Source organism: Ranitomeya variabilis, chromosome 2 (assembly GCF_051348905.1).
Source record: "Ranitomeya variabilis isolate aRanVar5 chromosome 2, aRanVar5.hap1, whole genome shotgun sequence".
Lineage (NCBI taxonomy): Eukaryota > Metazoa > Chordata > Amphibia > Anura > Dendrobatidae > Ranitomeya > Ranitomeya variabilis.
In genome coordinates this window covers 349,988,231-350,009,295 of record NC_135233.1, presented here as the reverse complement: position 1 = coordinate 350,009,295, position 21,065 = coordinate 349,988,231, and the positions used below count along the sequence as shown (strand labels likewise).

General features: G+C 43.1%; 1 protein-coding gene across 6 annotated transcripts in view; it reads left to right on the top strand.

The window, feature by feature from the left end:
- SIPA1L3 (signal induced proliferation associated 1 like 3) overlaps positions 1 to 21,065 on the top strand; it is a 137,957-nt gene that overhangs the window by 64,491 nt on the left and 52,401 nt on the right. For 4 of the 6 annotated variants that reach the window (XM_077285542.1, XM_077285544.1, XM_077285543.1 and 1 more), the window contains exons 3-10: positions 2,042 to 2,134; positions 8,237 to 9,850; positions 12,857 to 12,987; positions 14,242 to 14,430; positions 14,804 to 14,978; positions 15,128 to 15,231; positions 19,741 to 19,898; positions 19,987 to 20,563. In XM_077285542.1, coding sequence (XP_077141657.1) covers positions 8,416 to 9,850; positions 12,857 to 12,987; positions 14,242 to 14,430; positions 14,804 to 14,978; positions 15,128 to 15,231; positions 19,741 to 19,898; positions 19,987 to 20,563 — 2,769 coding nt within the window. In that variant the 5' untranslated portion in view covers positions 2,042 to 2,134; positions 8,237 to 8,415. The remainder of the gene's footprint in view (positions 1 to 2,041; positions 2,135 to 8,236; positions 9,851 to 12,856; positions 12,988 to 14,241; positions 14,431 to 14,803; positions 14,979 to 15,127; positions 15,232 to 19,740; positions 19,899 to 19,986; positions 20,564 to 21,065) is intronic. The other 2 variants (XM_077285545.1, XM_077285546.1) reach the window with 1 other exon arrangement.

The window sequence follows — 21,065 nt, the reverse complement described above, 5'->3', positions numbered from 1 at the left end:
AAACGTTTTGTATCTATCCTGGTTATTGACCTCACAGCTTTCATGCTTGTGTGGATATCGATCTATTAAGCTTTCAAACACAGCGAGGGGAGGGAGCGATATGAGCAATCTATTACATAACTATGACATTGGGTGTAATAACAATTTAATGCTGTGTTCCGAAGAGCTCACAATCAAATAGAAGATGGGAGAGAAGACGCCGGTTTGGAAAATAAAGTTTATCCAAGTCATCAATTCACCTCTGCTGCAAAAAAAAAAATAGAGATGACGTTTAGCCAATGGCCATCTTGGGTATACGGGTACCTGTAGGGTACGAGCAGATGGTGTGGCTGGTGGGATCATAACCTACCAAAAATGATGGCTTCTAATTGAAGGTATATCTCTACACTTATGAATGTGTGAACGTCAGAGCTTGGGGGTCAGTGCCCTCTCTACGGTCACAGACCTTCAGAGCTTCGCTCTTCTCTTTGCCCATTCTGCTCATCATCCTAGCTTAACAAAGGCACAGTGCCTTCTAATATTGCATCATACCATTATACCCTCTCTACAGTCCATTATTGTCTTTTTAGGTTCATTAGTCAGTGAATGGTTCTCAGTTTTCCTGTCCAAGCTCCAAATAGTGTTGGCAGGCGGAGGACTGGGAGGCCTCTGGATGCGGCAATGTGGTCAGTGCAGGAGTTTGGTGACCAGGGCCATGAGCACCTGCCAGAAAGGAAGACATTAAATCATCAGCCTTCATTGCCCCAAATTATCATAATTTGGCTTCTTCCATCCCTCAGTTGAACTTGATGGACATGTCTTTTATTTTATTATTTTTTTCCAACCATTCTATCTATATAATGTGTCAGAAAAATTTCTCATTTTCATGGCCTGTGACCTATAGGTAGTCACCCAACCCTCAGCGTTATGGGTCATGTGAAACGGTGATCAACATAGTTGGATCTGAACCCATTCAGTCTTGCAGTTTTATAATTATATATGTAATAACATTCTCATACTGCTTTCTTGTACAGTTCTCTTATTCCTCCTAAAAAGACAGTCCTCATTCATTAGTCCGATTTTTTTTTTTTTTTTTTTTTTGCTTAAGAGAAAATCGGACTTATTATTCTGTTCAGAATCTGATCAAAATGCCATCTGATTTTCTCATCCGTGTAGAAATAAAAATTCCCTATCTTCTCCATTTTGAGAGTTTGGGAAAATCAGACTACTCAGATGTCATCAGTGTGGTCCATTTTTTTTTTTTCAAGGACCCATTGACTTGCATTGCAAATTCTGATCCGGCCCTGTGATCAAAATCAGAAATGTCTCCAATATTTGCCGCTGACCACTCAAATCTGACCCATGAATGAGACCTTAGATTGTGTCGAGGCACACCATTTTAATAAGGGGAATGACCACGCTAAATTGTCCATTTATACACATTTCTCAGAGGACCGAGGAAGAACAGCTCACAATTTGAAGAAAATGCTCCAGAATTGTTATTTTAAGGGAAATGAAAGTATTTATTAAAACAGACCTTTCCGGAGCGGGAACAGATGCTCGTAAAATGGATAAATGCCCTTTCTGTAAAACATTATTATTCTGAGCCAACAATACATGCTGGGAGATTCCAACTCTGAAGCCCATAAGAAATACTGGATTATTAGACTTGGAAGTTATATAATCTCTATTACTAATAAGAAGATGCCTGCTTCAGTCTTTTGCCACCAATGCTGCCTCCGTAGGTACCGTAATTGTTTTACCATATTTTTTTATAACATCCTGTAAAGGAGGACACTATAGAAACAATAATGTAGCTTAGTAAAGGAGTCGCCAATCATATAATGGTACCAGAGCCGTAACCTCTGCGTTATTATTCAGATTACAACATTTATTACAATTGAGAAAACCTAAATGCTGGTTGAACAGCTGCTTTTTTTGGATAGGTGAAGGAATTAAAAAATATGTATGTATTTTGCACTTTATTTGGAAGGCTATCGCCTCTTCTTTCTCCAGCATTTATCAGTCGTTCCTCTAACAATCCATTATTTGTCCTTTACAGGATACAAGTGCTTTCCTCATCTCTAAGATCCTGTGACCTCCCTACCCCATTGTATATGCCACTGGTGAAAAGAGGCAAGATGGTGACGTGCAGGTAGGTGGCTCATACACACGAGGTCACAGCTTTTTGAAGTTTTAGAACTACGCTTTTCAGTCCTTAAGCTGGCCATACACAGAACACTGCCCCCTATCTGCCCAGGAGGGATTCAAGATCTATATAAATGGATCCTTTTCTCCAATTTCTATAGGGGATAGAGAGGTAGCAGTCAAACCTTGTCCCCATGTTATTTATGGCACATGTGTAGGGGGCTCCAGTACAGATTTACTTTTGTGGCCTAATTGCTGACAAATTACACCTCTGTTTGGACTTGAGATGCCTAAAGTGTGTGGCAGTGACTTTTCCCCCCGTCTTCCATTTGAAGGTAAACATGCATGCTCAGCCAGTCTGAGCTTGCATGTTTACCTTCCCTTATTATTGATCATCCTTTTTGTTATGTGTTATTAAAACTTAGCTCACTTATAAATGAAAATGTTGCTTGATTGAGGTGACTAACATAGTGAAGTGTTATCCTTATTCCTGAACGGCAGTAAATCCTGTTTGGAGTTTCATGGTATAGCATGATTTCAGTCGGTCATACTGCTCTGTGCTCATGGCTTCGGGCTGTGTATTATGTATTTTAATGGGGTTATGTATTCGGCTTACATTTATGCTTTTGCTGTTTTGGCTGATTACTTTGTAAATCAGCTATACATTTTGGAAAGGTAGATGAGAAAGCAGAATGTGCTTTATGGGTGCCATTAGAAGAACATGTATAGTCACAGAAAATTAAAGGGCTTTTCCACATTAGGGTAAGTTCACACAGGGCGTTTTTGCTGCGTTTTTTTAATGCTAATTTTCAGCTGCTTGTTACAGCAAAGCCTATGAGATTTCAGAAATCTCATGCACGCACAATGGTTTTTTGTGTAATCAGGATTTTGTGCTTTGCTGTGTTTTTTGGACATAGAGCATGTCACTACTTTCAGCGTTTTTCACCCATTGACTTGAATGGATGGTAAAAAAAACGCTGCAAATACGCAGGCTGACTTTTCTTGCAGCGTATTTGCTGCAGAAAAGTCAAGGAGAGCCGGATGTGATGTCACACTCGGCTCTGCTACATCTAGATGGCAGGCTGCATGATGCATCCATGCAGCCTGTCATCCAGCAGAGCGGACCCGATCCACATTCCCTTGAATGGGGCGTCCGACAATACAGTATTTGACACGCTGTCATGTGCATGACAGCACGGTTCCCACGCTGTCAGAAGACAGCGGGAGCGCTCAGCTGTGATCGGAGGTATAAACTACACCTCCTGTCACTGGTGTCAGGTGATGGGACTACTGCTCCCATCATCTGACACCTACAGCCGCTAATTACAGTGAGAGCAGGAGCGGCGGATGGGAGTATTCATCTGCCGCTCCTGCGCTATAAATAAATAATTTACGGAAAAAAAAAACGGCGTGGGTTTCCCCCTAATTTTGATAACCAGCCAGACAAAACTCACAGCTGGGGGCTGCAATCCTCAGCTGTGAGCTTCAGCAAGGCTGGTTATCAAGAATAGAGGGGTCCTCATGCTTTTTTTTTTTTTTTTAATTATTTAAATAAATAATTTTAAAAAACGACCCGGGGTCCCCCCCATTTTTGACAACCAGCCTTGCTAAAGCTCACAGCTGGGGGCTGGTATTGTCAGGTTGGTAAGGGGCCATTGATATAGGCCCCCAGCCTAAAAATAGCAGCCCGCAGCCACCCAGAAAAGGCGCATCTATTAGATGCGCCAATTCTTTGCCTGGCTCTTCCCACTTGCCCTGTAGCTGTGGCAAGCGGGGTAATGAGGGGTTAATGTCACCTTCCTATTGTAAGGTGATATTAAGCCAGCTTAGTAATGGAGAGGTGTCAATAAGACACCTCTCCATTACTAATCCTGTAGTAGTTAAAGGGTTAAATAAACACACCCCCTAAGAAAGTCTCTTAATGAAATAAAACAATATACACAGTTTTGCCATCTTTTAGTCTGCCATTTCAAGCGAAGTCCTCAGTCTCCTAAAATAAAAATAATAAACCAGCACAAATACTCCCTGGTTCGACGCAGTCCAATATAAGGAGTGTCCCATGCAGTAATGTCTGGGGGAGATATTATCTTTATCTGGGGGAGATAAACTTTACAACCTGGAGCACTGCTAATGCGACCGCTCCAGGCTGTAAACCACTGATGAATGAGGAGATGCTGCCAGTGCCGCTTCAGTGACCGGGGGTGACGTCACTGAGCTCCCTCACAGCCTGACCTGTGAAGAGGTTACCGCAGGTAATTTATCTATCCAATCTATTTTTCTATTTATCTATTCATTCTATCTATAGGAAGTTTTTTTTTTTTTCTCTGTGGGCACTCAACTTTATTGGCATGCACAAAGAGAAAAAAAAACCGCATGAAAAACGCACTTAAACCTGCGTTTTTGGCGCAGCTTCTTTCCTGCCAAGAAGATCAGGTTTTGCTGCAGAAAAAAAAAGCAAAAACGCCCTGTGTGAACTTACCTTTAGAGGGGGATATTGCGGCCAAGACTCCCACCGATCTCATCATAAAGCTGGATATGTTTTCATTGGATAAGTGACCATACTTTCAATTGCCATAATGGGTCTTTCAACAACCTTTAAGTACTCAAAGATTTTAGTAACTCCATGGTTTTTCAGTGTCGAGCATCTTTTCCGAATTGCCCAACCTCCGACATTTAACCTGTAGTTGGCTACAAGATTTAATCAAATCAGCACATTGGTGGGAAAGAAGTATACATAAAAGTTTATGGAGTAGTCAAATGAAAGGAATGGGAACATACAATCCTGCAAGTACTTATCTCACCTTAGTGCTGCATTCACAGGTACACCGCTCAGTACGGCTGTTTAATGATCTCCTAGCTGCTGATTCTGAAAGTGTGCTACAGGGAGACCGGGGAGCAGGATTCCCTCATTTGTGTGTTTACTGTATATGGGAGACCTTTTGTAAATTGATTTTATGGTTCTGTAAATACACGTGATAGAAATAAAACCCTGTTCTTTACTCACCCTCGCGAGGCCCAGTGCGGAGTGTCCGTCTCTGCTCCTGTTGCCTGTTATTGTCTGCAGTCACTTTGACCGTGCTTCAGCTAAGGCTACGTTCACATTTGCGTTGTTGTGTGTTGCGTTGGCGACGCATCGGCGACACAACGCATGCAAAACGCATTGTTTTTTGACGCATGCGTCCTTTTTTTGTATGAAAAAGGACGCACAAAAAATGCAACTTGCTGCGTCCTGTGCGCCCTGACGCGTGCGCCCAAAAAGACGCATGTGTCAAAAAACGCATCACAACGCATGTCCATGCGCCCCCATGTTAAATATAGGGGCGCATGACGCATGCGGCGACGCTGCGGCGCCGAACGCAAATGTGAACGTAGCCTAATAACGGAGTTTCAGCGGCTCTGGCCAAGTTGACAGCACAAGCCACTGAGATCAATGATTGGCTGCAGCGCTGTTGGTGTGACGTCAGCACTGCAGACAATGACTAACACAAGGAGCAGCAGCAGAGACTCGTTGTTGGACTCCGGAAAAGTGAGTGACGCGTATTAGTTTTTTATTTTTTAAGCCTTTTGCAACCAGAAAACCCCTTTTAAATCTTTTCAGTGATTTCGAATCCATTTTTGTGCCTAGCATAACAGGTGCGTGATTGCTAATAATTGGCCATATTGGGACCTAAGCAGTACCTCCACTTTTGAGGTGCTGAAGAAGATAAAAAAGATATCTTAAAATATAGTTTAGAGTCGATCTCCGGAGGTAAACTTTGCATCACCTCGTCCGCCGCTTCTTCATGAGTCATGGCGGCTCAGCCCAGTGCCATTTACTTGGTTTAAAGAGTCCCATCCCAGGTGAAATTACAGTGCCGTCCCAGTCTAATTTATGGTTTCAAACGGGTAGTCTGATAATATGGCATTTTTCTGTAATAGACTCCAGTCTACACCCGACTGCTGAGCCATCATAACTGCTCTATTTGCCCTCCCATTGAGATGTGTAGTTATATAGTAATTTCTTCATAAAACCAGTACTGTAAACCCACAGCTATAACTTTCCTATAATTTCGTGCGTATAGGAGTTCAATGTACGTGACGTGAATGCAAAAAAAAAAAGAAAAAAAGACATTCAAAACACAAATCCATAAAAAAAATGTAAGTGTATTAAAGGGTTTTTCTCAACATCATTAATGGATAAAATTGCAAAAAAAAAAATAAAATAAAATCAACTTTGCAATTTACTTCTTAAAAATCCACTCTCTTCTCAAGCATTTTTTGTTTTTATTCTAAATCTCCTAGGTTACCATCCACCACTGCAGTCTATCTTTGATGTCCGAGCATGCTCAGTGCTCTTTCTAATAAAGTTTGTAAGCATTGATGCACATGATCCGGTTGCCATATTTAGTGCCCTCTACCGATGCTGCAGAAGCAAATCCGCCTCTACCTGCAGCAATCGGAGAGCAAAACCGTACCGACCAGCAGCGCAACCATACCCCTACTGAAGATGAAACCTGAGAAAATCCTTTCAGTACACCAATATGATGTAGTTTCAAAATAGGAATGTAAATAAGCGGGGCGGGGGGGGGAGGAGAAGTGATCAGGCAGATACTAATCAACAGGGTGCGCAACACATCCGGCGTTCCCCTTTGTATGCTCCTACGGGGGTTGTTGAGACTAGGAACGGGAACGCTAAACCCCACGCCTATGTAAACGGTATGTATATACTTAGGCACTCTTTACAGTCACGGGTGCCATTGGCCTCTTTAATTTTTTTTTTTTTCTACAAAAATGACACAGCAGTGTTCTTGCCCTTAAAATACCTGAACCCTTGATGCCGACCCCGTAGAAGCAACCAATGAGCAAGTCGATTCATGTTGCCCATGGCCAATGTCCAGTCCGATCCGTCATGGCAATCGGTTCTTACATCTGCCCCTGGCATCCTCGGCCTGGCATCCTGGGCATCTCTGGCGCTTACTAGGTCCCACAATGTATGTCATGTTAGGCCTAGTTGACTAGCACCAGAGGACTCCAGGACGTTGGGCACAGAAGTAAAAAACGGCTGCCATGGAGGACCAAACTGGACGTCAGGGCAGGGGGAATCAAATAGCTCATCTCTAGCCACGACCCTATGTGACTATTTATTTTATTCCCCCTCATTTATTATTATGCCCTTTGTGGTTATTCTTTGGCTGCTTTTATTTATTTTTTTATTTTCATGAGAATGAGAAGCTCCGTAAATAATAACCCAATGTTGACGTACCCCTTGCACGTAGCGATACGATTTGCTTTGTCATCTTAACCACTACCAAATTACCTATTGGTAACCTAATACCCAGGTAAGAATTAAGTACACTTTTTTTCATCATTAAAGCATATTTTATTAATATCAATATATTAAAAACATTTAAAAAAATATTAAGGTGCTGAAAAAGTAAAGGGGGACACTATCCCACAGTATGCATTGCAATCAGGAAACATTAATGTATAGAACTCCAACAGATTAAATCACAATAAAGTCCCAAGAAAAAAGAGTAAAAAAAACAATGCTGTTATAACTCCAATATCTGCATACCTTGTTGGTTTATTTAAAAAACAAAAAAAAACAAACCTGTTATTTTTCTTGGGCTAAATATGTGATGACAATACTGTAGTGCACTCCAATCTGGACAATGTTGGTGTGCACAATCAAATGTCATTATAGTGGGGCATATTTTAGCTGCAAGTTTTTGATCTCTGTTTTGATACAATGATGTCCCTTTGTCTCGAATCGCATTTCGCTCTGTTTCTTTGGGAGGCTTTTTTTTTACCCCATTTTCTTGGGACTCTATTGTCATTAAATCTGATGGAGCGCTATGGATTTGTTTCCTGATCGCAATACATACTATGGGACAGTCTCCCTCTTTACTTTTTCATCACTTTTCTTTATTACCGTACATTTTTTAAAATGTTTTTAATATATTGACATTAGTAGGTCACCATTAGGTAATTTGGTTGTGGTTATTATAGCATTTATTAAAGTATAACCCATTTATTAGGGTGAATGTGACATTAAGAGTACAAAAATGTGTTATAATTGCTTTGTCACCTGCCTATTACTTCACTATCTTTTTTTTTTTCTTTCTTGCAGATTCATCTAAAGTAATCCGGTCCTTCCATGGACATGCACGTTGAGCACTATTGCTTTAAGACCGATTGCTTTATGTAACTTTGCACAGACACGGTCCCAATAATGGTTCTGCACTTTGGCTCTACCAAGAACTTTTATACGATTTTGCTCGATACGGATATTTATATCTGTATTGGAGCATGACAAGCTACAGATCCTACCAAAACGATGGAGTGGAGGCAAGTGGGACATCCATGAGAGCGAATGATGTCATCCGTGGGGTGGATTATTATCCACAGGGCCTGTGGGGACAGAACAGCAATGGGATGCAGCACTCTACAGAAGCATCAAAGTTTAGTTCTATCACCCCGGCAATGCCGAAAATGGGTGTGCGTGCCAGGATTGCAGACTGGCCTCCAAAAAAAGAGCCTCCAAAAGAAGCAATGACCCCAAGCCCCTCAAGGGAGATGGAAGTGCCGAAAGAGTTCTACCCGCAAAGGAGCTTCCCAAATGGGCAACATTTCCAGAGCAATGGGGGCTCTCCGGGATTTCGAGGTTTTCATAGATTGTCAAGAAAGAGATCCAAAGATGTAGAGTTCTTAGATGGTTGGCCAAGGTCTCCAGGCCGGACATTTATCACTCTTCGGAATAGAAGCAATAGCGAAACCACACTAAGTGAATGTGATGTGGATGTATCCTTGGAACCCAGGGGGTCTAAACTAAGCAATGGGATGCCTCTCTTCAGAGAGTATGGGAGCACTTCTTCTATTAACGTACAAGGTGTTTCCGAACAGAGCTTATATGATATGCTAAAAGACTTAAGAAATGAGAAACATGACAAAGGAAGTGAGTCACCAATGAGGGGAAGCGGCCTTCTTCACGAGGACTCAAGCATTGCTTCGAATCTCCACTTGGCAGCAAGCTCCAGGACGGATCTGCGTAATGGACAATATCAGAGAGATGACATTATGATAAAGGATAAGCAACGAAAGCGAACCCCCAAGGGGGAGTCCAATGACACCTCCATCTTTCGTAAACTACGGAGCAACAAAAGTGAGAATGAAATGGGTAAGTCCTACTTGGATCAGGATGAAGGTCACAAACCCTGGATCTGCCCCAAATCCTTCGCCCATTACGATGTTCAGAGCATGCTCTTTGACCTGAATGAAGTAGCTGCCAACCGAAATTACGTTGCCCAAAGGCGAAATACTACCACGGGAGCCTCTGCCGCGTCCGCTGTGTCCTTAGCCGTTTCTAAAGCCTTCAGCCTGGGCAACATGGACCCAAGCTTCACCAGCACTGAAGACCTGAACTTTAAGGAGAACCTGGAGCAGGACATGGGAGACAATAACAGCAATGACCTGCTCCTCAGTTGTCCACATTTCCGAAATGAGACCGGGGGGATGTCTGAGCGTAATGTCAGCTTTTCCAGGGCTTCTTCTGGCTCTCCGAATGGAACTGAAGGGGGAGTTTTGGAGCCCTCTCTCTCTATATACTGTACGAATGCCAGTATATCTGTTTTGGAAGTTTCCAAGGAAATGCAGAAGACACAAGGGAGGTTAAAACACTACAGTATAGAACATGTGGATTCGGGAGCCCGCTATTTCCAAGACTACTTTCATGGGAAAGGTACAGGTCTGTAAATTTTTTTTTTTTTGCTTAATGGGGTTGTGAAGGATCAGAAAAAGTTGTTTTCCCCCAATATCACAATCTTTATAAAAAAAATAAATAAATACATTACGGCAGTCACCTTTTAGTTTTCACATTGGCTACTGGGGTCTTTTTAGACTCCTAGGAGCCGAATAATTAAGGTATGCTAGAATGCTGGCGTAAAATGCCGTAAATCACTATATTTTTGTGCCACTCTAAAAAAGTAAAAAATATTGCAAATTTTGTCATTCACATGTCAAACCCGGCCAGCTATGCCTATATAGGTGCGGTATAGGTGGGTCTGGTGTGTGGCTATCCCCGCCTTTTTCATTCATGAAAAGTTACTCCACTTTCGTGGAATAACTTACTATCTACCTGGAGCACATAGTTTAAAAATGTGAAAATTGCAAGAATACAAATGTTTTTTTTGTTTTTTTTTAATAAAGATCGTAAGGAGGGAATATAAAATGGTTAAAAAAAACAACAACAAAAAACACAACACGAAAACCTTATTTAAAGACTAGGTCATTTTCCAATTATCGCTTTCATAATCATTTCTAGTCAGGGCTTCACCCCATCAAAAATAAATCAATCATTAATGGTTTTACCCCCGGCATTTGCATCACTTTGTCTTTGTTAAAGGGAACCTGTCAGCAGTTTTTTACTATGTAACTTGAGAGCAGCATGATGTAGAGGCTCAGACTCTGATTCCAGCAATGTGTCACTTACTGGGTTGGATGTTGCTGTTTCAATAGAATCAGTGTTTTATCAGCAGGAGATTATCGCAGCAGGACTAAAAATCTCTGGTCCAGCCACGCCCCCTCCATGGATTAGCACTGTCAACCTACAGTGCACACAGAAAGCGGCCAATCAGTGAGGTGGGCGGGGTTATACAGGGCTCAGCATTCCGAGCACTTCTATATTTGCATCAGCAAAAACTGTGATTCTATCAAAATGACAGCAAGCAGCCCAGTAAGTGACACATCCCTGGAATCAGCATCTGTCTCTACAACATGCTGCTGTTAGATTACATAACAAGACCTGCTGACAGATTCATTTTAACATGGATGCATCGGTGACATCACAACTACTTTTTCGGTCCATATGCTCATTTGCAACCCATGTCTGATGAAGGTCTGCTTGTAGAGACCGAAACGTGTCACACGTGTTACATTGGGTTCCTAAAATTAAATAGGCTTTCTGCTTTGCAATTTGGAGTGCCGAGAGTTATTTTTGCTGGGGTTAAGCCTTTTCCAATACTATTTGCTACTGAAACTGCAAAAAAGTCTTTGATATGACAGATTTGCGCGTTGCTCAGTGAAAGCATTACCTTCCACCCCAGAGGTCTCCAGATCTAATTACAAAGTCTCTCTCTGTACCTTGCAGCTAATTCTTTACTTTACCGCGGCGGGGGCTGCTTGGGACTCATCAGATTAATGCAAAGCCAAGATGCATAATGTGTCTGTATGGCCTAATTAAGATAATACCATCTTAATATCAAGCCTGCTTCCCATTAGCAGGAGAGACACCGGGGGATTGTTCCCATTTCTGTATGTGGTGGCTCTTGGGGGGTGAGAGCGCTACCTGTCAGACATCATAAATGGCAGGACCAGGAGCTAATTTAGGGTGATAGTAGAGAAACTCTTCTTAGGGTGTGTTCACATTAGGTTTGCCCCACTTTGTGGGGTAAGGGATAACTAAATAAGAGTGTCCTTCCATGAGAGGAATACATTGGGAGATCTCAGAAGGGAATGCCCAAATGCAAAGTCAATAGAACCTTACTTGGTGACACTTGTGGACTTGCAGGGGACATCTTGTAGATGTGCACTAAAGTGGCGCTGGTCCCTTATTGATCTCACCGCCATGAATAATTAAGGCCCAAGTCACAGGATGAGCGTTGAGACCCCCATGTGTGACCACTAGAAGAACCTAAAGATTACCGAAACTGGTCTTGGTCCAAAAGCTGCTGGTCCAGAGCCCGCCGAACCTCCTACTACCTGACATGTTTCTGATATGAAGTTTGGCACAATCTCCCTCATCCAACGTGGCGATGGTTTACTAATCAGAGGGGTCGTAGGGGATCCCACAGATCATAAATTCATGGCCATCTGGACTGCGGAGATAGCTCCTGGGAATCTTAATGCTCCCCTATAGTGGCCACCTCTTGGTTTACGTCTGTACAGTAGTGCGCTCGTGCAGCTAGTGCTCCCCAACCTACTACAATTCCCATTGATGGCTTGCGGCTGTCATGGCATGATGGGAGTTGTAGTTTGCACCAGTTGGGGAGCACTGCTGTAGACAGTGAATGAGCGCTGCTCACGCATACCCACTACTGCACCATTCACACGGGGGCACAGAAATCGTGGCTGGTGGAGGGCGGATTCCCAGTAGTCATAGACTTACCACCGATCCTGCGGGAATAAGTGGTGGGCTATTTGCAGGATAACACCATTAAGGGGCATATTTTCTCTGTCGCATGTTACTAGGAGATGAGGCGACGGTTGCGGACTGAGAATTATTAGGATTAATGTTTTGTCTTGGGGCAGCATGAATCAGGGATCCAGAAAAGGGTCTAATAACATCCAAAATCTTTACCGATGTAATGTGACGTGAGAGCGGTGTGACGCATCTTCTCTCTGTAGCGATGGCTGCCGCCTTTCTATACACCCTACAGGCAGCCACTAGCAGATGGCAGACTTCTGGAATATTTTGTCCAGCTGTCTTCATATTGGAACGGGCACAGACGTGTCCTGTGGCATAGTAGATTGGCGGGAAGTCTCCTAGTTGGAGATGGTTTTGCGATCCCACTATTTCTGTGTATTGAGGTATTGTGGCAGAATCTGGGGTTTTGTGTTGCACTTGTTGATCAGTGCTCTAGATGGAAAGCAGTGGTGATCCAATAGTGGATAATTCTCCCTTGTGGTCAGAGGGGGCGGATATTATTACTCATTCACAAATTTATAATTTATTATCCTTCACTTTCTTTACCAGAACACTGTAACTATTTCGGAATAGACGAGAAGTTGGGACCCGTTGCAGTCAGTCTGAAAAGGGACAAACTGGATGAAAGCAAAGACTATGGCCCACAGTACCAGTACAGGATCATCCTCCGGACCAGCGAGGTGAGATGGAAAATGGGAATGTGGTGTTTCTATCATGATGCTACTGTTTACAGCAACTTGGGCAACAAAGCAACTCGTCTTCCTCGTCGTCTTCCTCGTCGTCTTCCTCGTCGTCTTCCTCGTCGTCTTCCTCGTCGTCTGCCTCCTCGTCGTCTGCCTCCTCGTCGTCTGCCTCCTCGTCGTCTGCCTCCTCGTCGTCTGCCTCCTCGTCGTCTTCCTCGTCGTCGTCTTCCTCGTCTGCCTCCTCGTCTGCCTCCTCGTCTCCCTCCTATAAAAGTTCTTATCTTCTTAATATATTGCAGTCATATCTAGCACAGTGTTCTTACAATTGCTCATTTTCCCTTCTACCCAGCTAATTCTTCTCTTTTCCATTAGGTCTATGACATCACATGATTAATAACTGACTAGCTGAATTCTTCTAAGCTCTGTGTAGAAACAGGAGGTCAATTTTCCCTGCATGAGTCATCACTGCAAATGTGGGGGAGGAGGGAGCAGCTGGGTCAGAAGTTGAAGAGGGAAATAATTGCAGGGAAAAGAGTCTTCCTATTTTTACATAGAGAAGAAAAAAGAGACGAATTAGCTGGGTAGAAAGGCAAAATGAGCAACTGTAAGTGCACAGTGCTATATAATATGATGGTTGCAATATATTAACAGGATAAAAACTTTGAGAGGAGGAGTTGTTTAATGATTGAAATCGCATCTGCCAATAGATTGCACAATAAAAACTGCATCCATTATTGTTTGGCCTCCTAATCTTGGTCATGTACAGCTGTACTCCTTATTTTAAAACTGCACAGGTAAAACCTTCAAAAATGTTTCTACAATCATTCTGACAAAGATTCTTTTAAAGAAAGCACACCAGCCTCGTCAGGTCTAAGATCTATTCAGTAATGGACTCAGTTTGTCTTGCAAAATCCCGTTGACCAATCCGCTTTAAATTGAATCTCTCAGCAGATTTTTGCTATTTATTCTGACAGGAGTATGATGATGGGGCTGAGACCCTGATCCCAGGGATGTCACTTGCTCAGCAGCTTGCTGTAGTTTCAATACAATCAGTGTTTTACCAACAGGAGAGTATCACTGCAGGACTAGGTGTCACATGCCAGCTAGTCCAGCTGATATATTTTGGGAACACAGTTCATACACGCATTTGTGGGCCAAATACCCGGCGCTTGTGTATGCAGATTCTCTTACGGCCTGAAGTTTTGTCTTTAGGGGTAGACTTACCAATCTCTCTTCTGCTTCCTGCAACAGCTGGTGACCCTGAGAGGTATGATCCACGAGGACAGCGTGCCATCCACAGCAAAGCATGGTACCGTGCGGGGACTACCTCTCAAAGATGTCCTGGAGGCCGTGATCCCCGAGCTTAATACTCACTGTCTGCGACTGGCCCTGAATTCCTCAAAAGTCACTGAGCAGCTACTCAAACTAGATGAACAAGGGGTGAGCATGTTTTTTTTATTTATTTTTTATATCCCCCATGCTAAAAGCATTACTATAGGACACGTGAAAGATTTATAAAACATGAAGAACTGCTTTATTGATCCTTTATATCGGGGGGATGTGTGCAGCATTATACCAGGAAGGATGACGTGCACTGAAAAGATGACAAGACTCTGACCATGGGTCAGAAATGCCTTCAGATTAGGAGACGCATGATCAGTCCGGTCATTGCGGTCCGTAAACCAGACCATGAAATATGGCCGTCGTAACCCGTCCTAGTAAATGCTACGCTTAGGGTAAAGCCAACACAAATCTGCTGCAAATCCGTGTCAATGACGTGGTGACGTAGACTAATAGACCCATCTTTTTCCAGCTCTGCAGAAAACACAAAGTGGGGATCCTGTACTGCAAAGCGGGTCAGAGCTCCGAGGAGGAGATGTACAACAACGAGAGCGCAGGACCGGCCTTCGAGGAATTCTTGTCTTTGCTCGGGGAGAAGGTCTGCCTTAGAGGCTTCAGCAAGTACGCCGCTCAGCTCGACACGAAGAGTGAGTAGTCGCTGCACGGTCCGGCCCGGACTAGATGTGACGTGGTGGTCTTGCTGGTTACTACTACTCCAGTAATGTGGGGGTCTATATTAGGCTTCCTGTAATGTCATTGTAATGTGTAAAGTGACCGATCTCTTGCATTCTCTTAGCGGACTCCACCGGGACGCACTCTCTGTATACCAACTACCAGGACTATGAGATCATGTTTCACGTATCAACCATGCTGCCGTACACCCCCAACAACCGGCAACAGGTAAGGACCACGTAGACCGAGGGAAATGAGCCCCCATAGACATTGGATAAAAATCAGGCCATCCTGTCGATTTCAGCATGGTTGGTGGACTTTTATCTACTGTTTATGGAGGGCTCTCCAACTGTTTGGGAGTGAAGGGTCCGGCTGGTTGAATTTCAGCAGCTGATCTTTATGCTACCATCAGTAAAGTCTGATAGCGGCTCTATCACTTGGCCGAGCCTTCCGGTGTATGGTGATGTTGGGTGAGATAGCGGTCAGCCATACTATCATTTCTCGGAGAGCTATCCGATGTGTCTGTAGGGGCTTTATTCTTTTGCACAAGTGAGAGATTGGCATTTATAAAGATTCAGATTTTCCAGGGGCTCTTGTTATTTACAAGATGAATCAACTCATGATTCATGTGGAGTTATCGCCTCAGGAGGAAGCTTGTTATTCCGAAATAATGCTTCTTCTTGGATGTATGACATTATGAAATAAATCTGGTTATACAACCTCAGAGACTTCCATGCCGGCGCTGTTGTACTTCTGCCAATTTCATGCACACACCGAGGTTGTAGTATGCTACATCAGGTACTGGGCTGGTGTATATCGGTACAGCTTGTCTACGCAGTGGCATCATGTAAAAATAATAATCATGTAGTGTGTGTGTGTGTATATATATGTATATGTGTATATATATATATATATGTATATGTGTGTATATATATATATATATATATATATATATATATATATATATATATATATATATATATATATATATATATATATAATTTTTATTTTTTGTTATGCCTATACAGAGGTGAACATAGCCTTAATTCTACTGTGTTTCCCTGAAAATAAGACCTACCCCAAAAATAAGCCATAGCATGATTTTGCAACATTTTTGCAGTATGCTTGAAATATAAGCCCTAGTAACAGTCAGGACCAGAGTTTTGGAGAGTGTGGGGGCAAATTGATCATTTGTCCAGGGCCCTCAGTCTTAAAGGCCCGCAGCATTTCAATTCTGAGGATAAAATGGCTTAAGGACCTTTGGTGACATCACACTTATGTGACCATGATGTCACCAAAGGTCCTTTAACTGCACAAGTCTAGACGAACTAAAGAGGAGACATGCTGGTATGCGGGTCTGGCGGTGAGCAAACTGGGTAATTAGGCTGGGTTCACATTACGTTATAGGCGTCCGTTAGACGGACTACGTTACACCGCTGCATAACGCCATTAAGTCCTATGTCGGACGCACCATTGTGGGCGTGCGCTAGCCATGTGCCGTCATTGAGTGACGGACCCTGGAACGCGGGCTGCAGCGTTTCCGGGTCCGTCACTGCTAGCGCAGATAGAGCTAGCAGATGCTCTATCTGCGCTAGCGATGTGACAAGTCGGCACTTGCGTTAACAGCAGCCCGTTATCGTATGTGTTGAACGGGCTGCTGTTAACGCAGTGTGAACCTAGCCTTACTCGGGTTACCTACTCTCTTAGGGAGGCCCCATCAATTTTATTCTGAGGTTAATACTGCTTAGACATTTGATGACATACCTGTGTATGTGCAGTGTGTATATATACAGTTATGCTCAAAAGTTAACATACCTCGGCAGAATTTTTGCTTTCTTGGCCTTTTTTCAGAGAATATGAATGATAACACCAAAACTTTTTCTCCACTCATTGTTAGTGGTTGGGTGAAGCCATTTATTGTGAAACTACTGTGTTTTCTCTTTTTAAATCATAATGACAACCCAAAACATCCAAATGACCCTGTTCAAAAGTTCACATACCCCATTTCTTAATACCGTGTATTGCCCCTTCTAACATCAATGACAGCTTGAAGCCTTTTGTGGTAGTTGTGGATGAGGTTCTTTATTTTCTCAGATGTTAAAGCTGCCCTCTTTTCTTGGCAAAAAGCCTCCAGTTCCTGTAAATTCCTGGGCTGTTTAGCATGAACTGCGCGCTTGAAATCTCCCCAGACTGGCTCAATGATATTAAGGTCAGGATAGTGAGATGGCCACTCCAGAACCTTCACTTTGTTCTGATGTAGCCAATGACAGGTCGACTTGGCCTTGTGTTTTGGACCGTTGTTATGTTGGAACTTCCAAGTACGTCCTATGCGCAGCTTCCAGGCTGATGAGTGCAAATTTGCCTCCAGTATTTGCTGATAACGTGCTGCATTCATCTTTCCTTCAACTTTGGCCAAGTTTCCTGTGCCTTTGTAACTCACACATCCCCAAAACATCAGCAATCCACCTCCGTGCTTTACAGTAGGAATGGTGTTCCTTTCATCATAGGCCTTGTTGACCTCTCTCCAAATGTAACGTTTGTGGTTGTGGCCCAGAAGTTCAATTTTGGTCTCATCACTCCAAATTACCTTGTACCAGAAGTTTTGAGGCTTGTCTCTGTGCTGTTTTGTGTATTGTAGGTGAGATACTTTGTGGCATTTGCGCAGTAATGGCTTTCTTCTGGTGACTCGACCATGCAGCCCTTTTTTCTTCAAGTGCCTGCTTATTGTGCATCTTGAAACAGCCATACCGCTAGTTTTCAGAGAGTCCAGTATTTCAGCTGATGTTATTTGTGGGTTTTTCTTTGCATCCCGAACAATTTTCCTGGCAGTTGTGGATGACGTTTTTGATGGTCTATCTGACCGTGGTTTTGTTTTTACAGAGCCTCTGATTTTCCATTTGTTAATCACAGTTTGAACGCAGCTGACTGGCATTATCAATTCCTTGGATATCTTTTTGTATCCCTTTCCTGTTTTATACAGTTCAACTACCTTTTCCCATAGATCCGTTGACAATTCTTTTGCTTTCCCCATGACTCACAATCCAGAAACGTCAGTGGCTGGATGAAGGATGCAAGAGTCTGTCTGGATCCCAGAAACTCACTCAGATTTTATGCACATCCAGGGTATGTGAACTTTTGATCAGGGTCATTTGGATGTTTTGGGTTGTTATGATTTAAAAAGGGAAAACACAGCAGTTTGGCAATAAGTGGCTTCACCCAACCACTAACCATGAGTGGAGAAAAAGTTTTGGTGTTATCATTCATATTCTCTGAAAAAAAGGCCAAGAAAGCACAACTTCTGCCGGGGTATGTAAACTTTTGAGCACAACCGTACCTGTGTATGTGCAGTGTGTATATACCTGTGTATGTGCAGTGTGTATATAAATGTGTACATACCGGTGTATGTGCGGTGTGTATATAAATGTGTATGTGCAGTGTGTATACCGGTGTATGTGCAGTGTGTCTATACCGGTGTATGCGCAGTGTGTATACACCTCGGTATAGACACACTGCGCATACAGGTGTATGTGCAGTGTGTATATACCTGTGTATGTGCAGTGTGTGTATACCTGTGTATGTGCAGTGTGTATATACCTGTGTATGTGCAGTGTTTATATACCGGTGTATGTGCAGTGTGTATATAAATGTGTATATACCGCTGTATGTGCAGTGTGTATATACCTCTGTATGTGCAGTGTGTGTATACCTCTGTATGTGCAGTGTGTGTATACCTCTGTATGTGCAGTGTGTGTATACCTCTGTATGTGCAGTGTGTGTATACCTCTGTATGTGCAGTGTGTGTATACCTTTGTATGTGCAGTGTGTGTATACCTTTGTATGTGCAGTGTGTGTATACCTTTGTATGTGCAGTGTGTGTATACCTTTGTATGTGCAGTGTGTGTATACCTTTGTATGTGCAGTGTGTGTATACCTTTGTATGTGCAGTGTGTGTATACCTTTGTATGTGCAGTGTGTGTATACCTTTGTATGTGCAGTGTGTGTATACCTTTGTATGTGCAGTGTGTGTATACCTTTGTATGTGCAGTGTGTGTATACCGGTGAATGTGCAGTGTATGTGTAGTGTGTATATACCTCTGTAAGAGCAGTGTGTATATACCGGTGAATGTGTATGTGCAGTGTGTGTATACCTCTGTATGTGCAGTGTGTGTATACCTCTGTATGTGCAGTGTGTGTATACCTCTGTATATGCAGTGTGTGTATACCGGTGTATGTGTTGTGTGTTTGTATACCGGTGTATGTGCAGTGTGTGTATACCGGTGTATGTGCAGTGTGTATATACCGGTGAATGTGCAGTGTATGTGTAGTGTGTATATACCTCTGTAAGAGCAGTGTGTATATACCGGTGAATGTGCAGTGTGTGTATACCTCTGTATGTGCAGTGTGTGATGACATGATATATATTATACTTAAATAAATGTGTTTGTTTTTTTGTTCAAGAATAAATGTTGATTATTAGTCATGGAAAGAAAAATAAAGACATCTCCTGAAAATACTCCCTAACTCCTCTTTGGGAACAAAAAATAATATAAGACCCCATCTTATTTTTGGTGAAACACGGTAGGGTAAAATCTGTCCGTAATCCTGCACCGCACACCTGCTGTCGCCTCTGGCTCGGTAGTACTCTCATGGCTGTATACATGGTGTACGCACTTACTGTCTCTTCATATCGGTCAGCACCTGGTTATGTGCATGATGTCTGTTCTTCATCCTTTTCAGCTCCTTCGAAAGAGACACATTGGAAACGATATAGTGACCGTCATCTTCCAGGAGCCGGGAGCTTTGCCTTTCACTCCTCAGAACATTCGCTCGCACTTCCAGCACGTCTTTATAATTGTCCGGGCACTTGAGCCTTGCACTGAGACTGTCTGCTACAGGTATACATATATATGATGATTTTTTTATTTATTTTTTATATATTTATTGTCCTGCTCATACTAATGCCTCTTGACCTGTTCCTCATAGAGTGGCAGTGACCAGATCCAAAGACGTCCCTCCCTTCGGTCCTCCAATTCCTAGCGGTGTCACGTTCCGTAAATCCGACGTGTTTCGTGACTTTCTCCTGGCTAAAGTGATCAATGCTGAGAACGCAGCTCACAAGTCAGATAAGTTTCACACTATGGCTACTCGTACACGACAGGAATACTTAAAGGACCTGGCCGAGAACTATGTAACCAATACTCCTATTGACACCACGGGTAAATTTAACCTGATCTCTCTGACATCAAAGAAAAAGGAAAGGACAAGGGCGCGGGCCGGGGCCGAGCTGCAGAGTTCGGGCGCCTTGTGTTGGAGGGTGATGGCGCAAGACTTTTCGCAGGCAGCCGAGACAGAGTGTGCATTGGGCATCTCAAATGAGTTCATGGTCCTGATTGAGACCGCCACTAAAGAGGTGGTCTTTAACTGTTACTGTGCTGATGTCATTGGGTGGACTCCAGAGCCATTGTCCCTGAAGATCTTTTACGGCCGAGGTGATCATATATTAATACGTGCGATTGACGGGAATGCAGAAGATATCCGGGAAATTGTGCAGAGACTTAAGGTCAGTAAGCCTTCAATAAAGCAACGGTGTTGCGTAAATGCTGGGTTTGCTTTATTTGACCGATTGCTGAGTTAATCATGTAAATGCTGTTTGAGCGTACAGTAAATCAAACTCCATCAGTGGTGTTTGAGGGCTGTAACGTGCATCAATAAAGAAATCCATGACCTGAAAATGAAATAGAGGTTGTTGCATAATAGCATAGAGAAACTACAGAGCACGTACCGCCAGTGCAAATCCACATATGTTTGGGAAAAATCACATTTTATGCAGAGATGGATAAAAATTTGCTCTTTTTCCATCTCCTGAAGTGATGGCCTATTTCTTGGGTGAGTCACCACTTTGATGGTCAACGATGACCCTCAACGATCCGGACAATGAAGGAGCTGCTGCAGTTGCTGGTTCAGCGCCACCTCACCTTCACTTGAATGGAGCTATGTTGCATTCCCTGCACAGTGGGTGTTCGGGCGATGCTATGCACAGCCGCAGTGCTGAAGCCGCTTCA